The sequence below is a fragment of the Betta splendens genome, chromosome 13 (assembly GCF_900634795.4).
Source record: "Betta splendens chromosome 13, fBetSpl5.4, whole genome shotgun sequence".
Classification (NCBI taxonomy): domain Eukaryota; kingdom Metazoa; phylum Chordata; class Actinopteri; order Anabantiformes; family Osphronemidae; genus Betta; species Betta splendens.
The window spans coordinates 16418262-16427912 of record NC_040893.2 but is presented as its reverse complement, the minus strand read 5'-3'; the positions used below and the strand labels follow the sequence as shown (position 1 = coordinate 16427912).

Sequence of the window (9651 nt, the reverse complement as noted above, 5' to 3'; positions counted from 1 at the left end):
AGCTTAATGGCATTCCTTACCTCTGGCATCCACCATCGGCTTCGGGTGACACTATGAGAGGTACCGGAGACCTTGTGTCCACACCTCCGAACTAAAATGGTGTTAGTTATGGCCATTTTGTGCCTAGCACAGAAATCCAATAACATAACACCACTTGAGTTCAGATCACGTCTCTCCAGGTGTCACTGTCACTGCCCACGTGAGCATGGAAATCCCCCAGAAGAACGACGGGGTTCCCAGTTGGAGCACTTTCCAACACTCCCTCCAGAGACCCCAAGAAGGCTGGGCACTCCGCACTGCCCTTCGCCCATAGGCACAAAAACCGTAAGTGACCTATCCCCGGCCCAAAGGTGCAGCGGAGCTACCCTCTCGTCTACTGGGGAAAACTCCAACACATGGTGGCTGAGCTGGGGAGTTATGAGCAAGCCCACACCAGCCCGCCGCCTCTCAACAATATATTGTTGTACATATACTATTTACAGGTTTAAGAGTAACTTAATTTTGAAACACTGTATGTCTGGAAAAACAGTACTTTATGTAATATAGTCTTGTGTCATTTGATGGTTATTACATCAGTTTACAACTCTCCTCTACAGACATCCCCTGAGGAACGGCAGCAAATATAGCACATGATGACACTGTTTGCTCTTATAAAGTCAGGGACTGCCCTTCTGTAAAACTACAGGAAAGATTTTAGAAACTTCTGTACAATATTGTAGCACAACAGAAAGCTGAGCACAAGTGCTGTGTTGTGTTTTGTTGATAACGAACTGTTCAGGTGTTTAGAGACAAATATACTACTTCAGTTATGACTAATAACAGTTCTTTAAGTGGTGGTGACCTTGTCCCGCGTCGGATCACTATTCAGGTAATTATTGTGCAGGTGTTAGTGATTATATTTCTTGTCATTAACTTTACACTCATAGTGACCTTTTTTAAAAATGAAAACTTTATTACAACCACACGCTACATCCTGTTTGCTCTTACCCTACTGTCTGACAGCTTGATTTTAATCATGACTAATGTTCTGCTCCTCTTGTCATTTTTTCAAATAACTATGCAGGTTTGGTTATGTGTCATTATCTCTGTTCTGGTTTATCCATATTATAACATTACACCAGTTACTCTGACAGCTATGACTCTGGAGCGCTACGTTGCCGTTTGCATGCCCCTGCATCATGGAGAGCTGTGTTCCATGAGAAGTACTGTACATTGTATCCTTATTATTCATGGACTCAGCGCTATACCCTGCGTTATTATTTTCTGCATGTTTTTTGCAACAGCTTCTTTGAGCTCATACACAGAAGACAGGATATGCTCTGAAGAGATGTTCATTTTGTACAAATGGCAGGACCACGTCAGGTCATCTGTACAACAGGCCTTCTTCTTTATAATATTTATCATCATTGTATTCTGTTACTTTAAAATAATGAAGGCAGCAAGAGCTGCATCTGGGGAGTTAAAAAAGTTAACAAACAAAGGATTAAGAACAGTTGTTCTTCATGGTTTTCAGCTGATGCTTTGCCTCACCAGTCTGTGGTGCCCATTAATAGAAACTGCTGTGCTTCAGATTAGTTTCAAGTTATTTATAGATGTCAGGTACTTCAACTACATAATGTTTAGCCTTAGTCCAAGGTGTCTGAGTCCCCTCATTTATGGAGTAAGGGATGAACAATTTTTTTTTGTAGTGAAACACTATATCTTATCAGGATTTCGCAATAGAAATATCTGATTTTCAGAAAATTAAAAAAACACAATTTCAACATAAAAGAAACATTTATAATTAAGGTTTTTGACCATGTTTTTTATGTTAAGGTACACACAATGACAATAGCTGCTACTGTAGGTGCACTCATGTATGCATACAGTACTAATAAACAGTATATACTGTATATCGTAGGTATGAACGTACATAAGCTTAATTTTAATGGAGACTACAAGAAATCTAAAACAAATCCTTCTGTAATACCTAACTGACTAACAAACTTCACTACCTACATTCTAAGAATTTACTTTTATGATTGTCTTGCTTTGTAATTAATGAAGAAAATATGATAAGAAACCTGTGTTGATCAAATGTATGAACAAAAATGTACTTGTTATACTGTATACTTGTATAGGGGATTGTATCACAATAAATACATTTAATAAAAAAAACAGAATTTTGCCACATTTATTTTGGTATTAGTATTACCATTCAAAGTTTTAATTATATCTAAATGCATGTTTAGAAAGACTGGACAAATGTACATTCACCCACTGACAAAACAATATCTGCTATAATTGATACTGTGTCATGTGTTGCACTTGTGTTTGTTTGGCAAACACAATGTTTTGGCCATTCCAACGTTAATTTGTAAGTATGCCTTTCACAATTCAGGAAGACAATGGTAAATCATGTACTGAATCAATCATGGCAGCATGGAGTCTGGGTACTGAACTGATGTGACTGCTGTTCATAAGATCACCAATAAAAAAAAATCCACGAAAACTGATTCCTCTTCTGAACCGCTTCAGCTATTCTTGGGGTTATTTCTTTGTAATACTTAATTGTTGCCAACATCAGGTGCACTTTTATTTAAAGCTCTTTCTGACACAAGTAGTCTTTCTTGGTTTATTGTTGCTTGTAAATTACTGGCAATGACCAGCATACAGAAAAGAAAAAGAAAAAAACATGCAACATATATTATGTTAGTTCGTTTAATTGCTTGCTATTACGCGATGAGCTAAACAAATGAGGCCAAAATAAGACAACAACAAATACTTTATAAAAAACATCTACAGTAATATAAAATAAACAATGGCCAGCAACAGGTCTCACTGCCATAAAACTCCTACTAGAAAGAGAATGATCGCGGTCCAGAAGCAGCTACGGTTCACAAATCAAATAAATAGTCTTAAATAAGAATTTATGCAAAAATAAGTCATTATACATTGTTGGCAATTATTTAAATATATATTTTTACCACTTAATTTTGTATGACTGAGAGGCTTAAAAAGGAAGCAAGTGATAACAACATAAGATAGCTTTTAAGCCCTAATACTGTGAAATCAATAGCACACTGACTTTTATCATTTTCTGTTTTGTCCTCGCATATCTTTGTATTTGTCTCAGTCCTCTCGTAGATAAGCTTCATGTATTTCATGCTCTTCATTATTGTCTAAGAAGGCCGCATATTCTGCCATTCTTTGAATCTCTTCTACTTTAGTCTCGGCCAGTTTTTTGTCGGCATCTGCAGACACTTTCCGAGCTTCCTCCACCTGCGACTGGGCCATGTGAATGTTTGTTCTCAGTGTGATTGATGCCTGTTCACCTCCTGGAAAAATAAACATATTTTGTTAGGTTGCTCAGAAAGTTCAAAAGGACATCATTAAAGATTTTCTTTTACTTACCTGAAGTGTAAACTGCTTCGGCTGCCAGTTTACTTAAGTTGACAGCAGTGACCCAGAATGATTCAAAACGTTTGCATTCCTCTAGTCTGTCAGTAACCTGCCACAACAAATATGACAAAAGATCAGTATATGTCCAGGTCTGCTATTAATGAAAAAAAGAGTACCAAAGTATAACAGAAACTAACCTCTGCACGCTGGACATTGATCAATCTCTGCAGTGAATCCTCCTCTGCTTGGGTCAGTTTACCCAATGAGGCCAAGTATCGTCTCTGGAGAGCAATGCGTGTGTGTACAGCCTGTCAACAAGGACAGGAAGGACAGACTGTCAGGAGCATTACAACATAACCTGTCAAATATTAAGTGTTCAGTAGGTTTAACCTATCAGGCACGTTTCCAATAAAACATAAATAGACGAGAGTGTCTTTAATTCATAAAAGTTAAGTTAGTGAGGTAAAGACATAAGATACCACTCCTGAAAGTGAAAGGTTGTTCCAGCATGTGAGGTGGGACACAATTAGCTGTGACTTATTGTGAACAATAACCACATGCACAGCACTGGTATAAGAATAAGCATCTCAAACTCAAACTAGGTAATGAACTGTTCCATGGGTTTTATCAGTACTTTAAAATCATGCATGCGCCTGTCCTGCTAGTGGCTTCTTTGAATTAAAGCGTTAGGTAACATAACAATGTGACGCCTACCTTTGAATAGTCTGTAAGAGCATCAATGAGAGCCAGGGTGGTCTGGGAGAGGAAAGTGCATGAACTGTCTGTAACCACTGAGGCCGCCCTTCGAATTAATGAGTCGTGGGAGAGGTGTTCTACCTGCTGTGTATGCAGAGGAAAAATTGTTTAATTTCTGTACATCGTTTATGAACAAAACCACCAAACCGACTCAAGCACCACGTACCTGCGTAAAAGGTGTAGCACAAATCCCACGGCCTACAATGAACGATGCTACGCTCAAGTCTGTCCACTCCGCCAGCTTCTGAATTGTAGGCTTTCTGAACAGGACATTCTCTGAAGTGCTGTAGAGAAACAGAGTTACAGTAGAAGCTTTGGTATAAATTTGCAATGTTGGGAGTGACATTACATTTTGCATTATCCATCCATCACCTACCCTAGGGAACGAGTGCAGTTTGCTTCTTTTTTGAGAACACTCTTGTTGCTTTGCAGCATTGCATGGTCTGTCTGGTTTCGCAGAAACGCTCCAGCCGCTCGGTTGGCGCACACTGAACACTGGCGAATAGTTTGCATTTTGCAGGTCTGCCGTAACTGAAGAATGTAGTTGGTTAGCTGCAGGTTGCTGTGCTTGCTAGAAGCCTTTCACTCCACTGAGTACTGACTGTCTTGTCCTGTGGGTATTTGTAAGGACCCAGCACCATTTCATTACGTCAAGCATATTGATCTGTTGACTGTGGCTGCAAATGTGCGCATCTAGTGTTATCTGCAAAGGCCACAGAGACAGAAATTACGTGCAAGTTGCAGGACGAGGCGTTGCTTGTTTGACAGATACTTTCTCCTATTTTCTTTGTCATGGGTGTGCATGACATACTGAGACTCATGTTCATGTGCTGCTGTGTCTGCTGTATGTGTACAGTATTGTGACTTTTTAAGCTACATTTTTTATTTTTAAAAATCTTAAAGGGCTGAGGATGCAAACAATTTAGTACCTTTATAGAGTGGTCATATACTAAAATGCAGTATATTTGTACAGTATACTGTAAGACTACATGTACAAGATTTATTTAGTGAAATTATGATAAAGTTTTTGTCAGTTATAGTGATATTTTTTTTATTTCTATTTTCTATTGAGTTGAAATACAATAGATTGTATCTATCCTCCAGTGTTGTGCATTTTAAATAAAAAAACAACAAAAATTAAACAGAACTGGTTTCTATGTTTTCGCAACACTACATGAATATTACTGTATTACTTACTGTACTGTAAGTATTATCAAACTATTGTTATACATTTTATACTGCATTAAGTGCATTAGCACATAATCTCAGTGTTAGCAACATCAGGTGTAGAGTTGAAAGCAGAGAGTTTATCTGTCCTATCTGCTTAAATAACAGGTCTACATGAGCTTGTATTGGTGTAACACTCTTTAACCTTTGATCAAACTGTTGGCAGTTCAGGTTCAGTCTGGTTCACTCCGATGCATTTCCTTTGAATAGAATTGTGCCATTGTTAAAACAAGAGGATGTTAAACTGGTTGAAAACAACAGACAAGCAAGTATTCAAGGTCACCCCTAAGTCAGTTTGCGAACACAAAGGTGAGGAACTGCTGGATGAGAGTACTGTAAACAGCTTAGACAAGGTAAAAGCTATGTATTACATAGAGAAATACTACTAAACGCAATACTTAAAATGCTGAAAATTATTTTAAGATATTTATTTAAATTCTATTCTATTTGCTCAAACTTGAAATGCTTGAAAATCAATTTGCAATAACATGTAATCAAGTTTTAAATTCTTTAAATAAATTATTTGCTGAGGAGGTGCCCACTGGGGTTCAAACCTAGAAAGTTTGTTTTAGGCAGTGTAGTCCAATCCCCTGCAGTCCTGATTAGTGGCAGATGACGCAAAACTTGCGCAAAGGGATGACAAGCCCCAGAAAGATAATCTCTATAGAGTCAACTTGTTTGTCAAATAAGCGAAAACTTTAGATTACGCAACAAGGCTCAAGAGCTTTGCATTAATAATTAATTAGTCTGTTAATTAGTGAAGGGGAAATGGGACATGTTCTATAACAGTGCTCTGGAGATATGGCACAGTACCTCGTGTAAGTCCTTTAATCAACAGAAACATGTCGATGGATTTTGGTTTTTCAAAAACAACAGTAAATGACCTTTCTACAGGAATTTTCCATCTCCAGTGCATTGTGTAAGAGTTTGACTCTGGAGCACATTCAAAAAGAGTTTGTTCTGCATTTTTTATGGTGTTTATTTAACTTTTGTACTGCAGTTCTGCAGTCTAAAAAAATCAGGGTGTATAAAACTGAAAAACACATTTTGGTCTTCAAATACACAGTACACTTTGACACACAGATTAGCCAGAGTTAGCACCTGAAAGTGTTAATAACTCAGTATAAGGTAATGTGCTTTAACTGCATACATTGATCCAACGATCTATCATACTCATCATTTGTTCTTATAAGCCAGGTAGGGGTGTGAGAGCTAGATCCAGCTGTCATTGGGCAAAAAGCAGGAAACACTCTGGGCAGCTCGCCAGGGGTTCCAAAATGATTTTCCCTTTTAACAATGAAGGGACTGTTATATAAGAGTTGTTACGTTTGCATAACTTTGGTGTACACTATAAAATGCCAGATTTTACACAATCTTAACATTTGTCACCAATTGTTTGATTAAAGATTTTTTTTTCCTGGGGCCTAAAAGGTTAAAAAGGAAGTTGTTTATTTCCATGTCACAGGTTTGGAGCGTCCTTTCACAAATGCTTTAATAAAAGAGCCCATCATGTGTCCCCAAAGAAATCTGATGCTAATGAGAAACACAGGGCTTAATGACCTGTACCCTGCATTAATGTGTCTCCTAAGAATCAGGACCGATCTGACCTACAAACCTGAGAAAAAGGAAGGAATGTGTAACAAGTTGGTCACTAAAGACACTTGTTATATAAGACGAAAAGAGATCTTAACTGTTCTGACAGATGAAGACAGTTGTAGGTGAGCAGAGAACTGTTTTTTTTTTAAATATTAAAATATCGGTGCTCATAATATTATAAAGAAATACAATATTTTATCCTGCTTTCAATATTCATTTGTTTTGTGACACTTTCAAAATGTGTTTATATTTTTTGCTCTACTGCACAAATGTGTCCTAGAGATATTTTTATGTACAGTAAATGTTTACTTCATGTTTTCTTTAATAGGTTTGTTCTTATCCACAGATGCAAAATGCTGAATCTGACTGATCTTCCACTCAATGCCACTTCTAACAAAAGCCTTTCTGTGATCATCAAGGTGTGTGTGGTTGTTCCCTTGTTTTGTGTCTTCTTTTTCTGCATTGTTGTTATGCTGCACATCTTTGCATCGCACAGAAAGTTTCTGGACACCTCCCGTTACATCCTGTTTGCGTCCATGCTCATCAATGATACTCTGCAGGTCATGTTCTCTGTGCTTCTTTTTCTCTTGGTCATAGCTCAGGTTAAATTTGCTCTTGGTCTGTGTTTTCCTCTATTGTTCATTTCCACGGCCACTTTTCAGAACACTCCCTTCATCCTGGCTACCATGTCACTGGAGCGTTACGTTGCCATCTTCTATCCCCTGCAGCGTCCGGCTGTCTGGCGCTCAGATCGGATCTGGATCATTATTCTGGTCTTGTGGCTCCTCAGCTGTACATTTCCTATCACAGAGTACTCTATAGGTCAACATTACCCTGCTGTGAATACTTTTTTTACTCCTGTACTCTGCAAGTCTGTTGTTATCAACTCATTTCCAATTCAGGGTTTGTTCAGGACTGCTGTAAACGTGCTCTCCTTTGCAGTAGTTGCCATCATCATCATCTTTACATATGTGAGAATCCTCCTGGAAACTCAGAAGATGAGACAGGACAAGGTGTCTGTGAATAAAGCTACACACACTGTGCTGCTTCATGGCTTTCAGCTGTTGCTGTGCATGTTGGCCTTCACTCTGCCCATCACTGAAACACTCATAGTGCTCCGAGCAGATTTGCCACCCGAGGAAATTGCTTTTTTTAATTACTTCTGTTTCATCCTAATTCCACGTTTTCTTAGTCCACTCATCTACGGTTTTAGAGACCAGAGTCTCAGAAGATACATTGGTAAAACATTTAAGTGCTGCCCAAACAGAGTTCAATGCAGTGCCTGAGGTCAAATACAAAACATCTTGTTTCCTCATTAACTGAACATTGAAACAATGGCACAAATGTAAATGGTAAATGTGTTCATCACTAAGGTTGGTCACCTGGAATGTACATGGAATTAAAAAAAGAGAGAAAAGAATCAAAACATTTACCAATTTAAAAACGTTGCAAGCAGACATTGTATTATTACAGACAAGAAACTAATTTTGTCACAACTATAGATTACACTCTCGTCTCACTAGAGTTCCCACACACTTCCTTAGCCAGTTACAATTCTATAAAAAGAGGTGTCTCCATCCTGATGAATTTGGTATTGGAAACTCCTTCATAGACTGGTTACAAATACTATACAGTTCAGCAATTGCAGTTAGAAGAAACAAACCTCTCAAAGGTTTAGTCTGCACAGAGGGACTAGGGAGGGTTGCCGTCTCGCCCCCCCCTCACTCTTTGCGATATTCATTGAACCACTAGCTGCAGTAATTAGGCTTAATCTGGTACTGAAGGGGCCTACAATGTACAAGCTATAGGGCATGGTGGGGTTGGTGGGAAGGACTGTCCGGGTTGCGTTTTTCCATATGTGTGTGCATGTGCTGTATTATTGAATGACCACAAGAGGATCGGGAACAGAATGTGTGCAGGAATGGGTGTTTACACATGTAACAGATGAGCCATATTCTGTCTGTGATGCCTCAGGCGGCACTACCATGGCCCTTGGACCTAGTTTGACTGTCCCTGTCTGAGAGGGGGTGAGGGGAGGGGCATGTAGTGGAGCTAGTCAGGAACTCGATGCCTTGCCTAATTCTGGCTCCGGTGCCTTGTCTGTCCTTGCCTCTGGTTCTGGTTCCGGCGCCTCGTCCGTCTTCACCCATGGTTCGTCTCCGTCTGACAGTGTTTATATCTTCTGCCACTTTTAAGAGGAACCAAATCAGGAACCAGCACTGTTTGAAATAACAAAGCTAACATAGGACACCTGTCTAAACCCAGAAGTAGGACAACTGCTGCAGCAGCAACTATGGAAAGAGAGTCGGAAGCTGGTGGACAATTGATAGAACTGAAGTTTTTATCAGTAACAAATTTTTGGAGCTGTTGCTGCTCATTCCTTTTTAGAGAAAGTCAGGTGGCAGCTAAGATGACAGCTAGGTGGGGTCTCAATATGTTCTCACTGATGTGTTCTTGATGCCTTGCATAGTTCCCTCAAGGTCTGTACCACAAGGACTTTGTTGGAAGGGGACTTTGAACTGGGTCTGGTATCAAGGGGGATGGAAATTCTGAGAGTCTTGCCAGATCCAACAATTCCAAAAAGGGGTAGTTCTACAAAGAAGGCATGAGGTGTCATCAGTAACCGGTGGTCTTTAACCATACATAGATGACCTTAGCCTCCTCCACCTATAACACATGAGCTTATTAAAA

At 39.1% G+C, this 9651-nt stretch overlaps 3 protein-coding genes across 3 annotated transcripts; 2 read left to right on the top strand and 1 right to left on the bottom strand.

Annotated features, from left to right (window-relative positions):
* Positions 1-808: 808 nt before the first annotated feature.
* On the top strand, positions 809-1732 carry LOC114868283 (odorant receptor 131-2-like). Its single transcript, XM_029171738.1, has one exon. It carries the CDS (start codon positions 809-811, stop codon positions 1730-1732), a length of 924 nt encoding a protein of 307 aa, XP_029027571.1.
* Positions 1733-2600: 868 nt separating this feature from the next.
* Positions 2601-4754, bottom strand: LOC114868597 (diablo IAP-binding mitochondrial protein-like). The gene is made up of 6 exons (XM_029172338.2): positions 4514-4754; positions 4304-4421; positions 4096-4221; positions 3579-3689; positions 3394-3490; positions 2601-3317 (listed from the first exon to the last, which is right to left on the bottom strand). Exons 1-6 carry the CDS (start codon positions 4648-4650, stop codon positions 3112-3114), a joined length of 795 nt encoding a protein of 264 aa, XP_029028171.1. The 5' UTR covers positions 4651-4754; the 3' UTR covers positions 2601-3111.
* Positions 4755-7313: 2559 nt separating this feature from the next.
* LOC114868282 (odorant receptor 131-2-like) lies at positions 7314-8286 on the top strand. The gene has a single exon (XM_029171737.3). The coding sequence runs from the start codon at positions 7314-7316 to the stop codon at positions 8244-8246; it is 933 nt and encodes a 310-aa protein (XP_029027570.1). The 3' UTR covers positions 8247-8286.
* The last annotated feature ends 1365 nt before the right edge of the window (positions 8287-9651 follow it).

Coding starts and splice junctions, on each gene's coding strand:
- LOC114868283 (XM_029171738.1), top strand. CDS start 809: ATGACTAATAACAGTTCTTTAAGTGGTGGTGACCTTGTCCCGCGTCGG.
- LOC114868597 (XM_029172338.2), bottom strand. CDS start 4,650: ATGCAAACTATTCGCCAGTGTTCAGTGTGCGCCAACCGAGCGGCTGGA. Junction 4,422..4,513: donor AACTGCACTCGTTCCCTAGG/GTAGGTGATGGA, acceptor GTTTCTCTACAG/CACTTCAGAGAATGTCCTGT. Junction 3,491..3,578: donor TCAATGTCCAGCGTGCAGAG/GTTAGTTTCTGT, acceptor TTGTTGTGGCAG/GTTACTGACAGACTAGAGGA.
- LOC114868282 (XM_029171737.3), top strand. CDS start 7,314: ATGCTGAATCTGACTGATCTTCCACTCAATGCCACTTCTAACAAAAGC.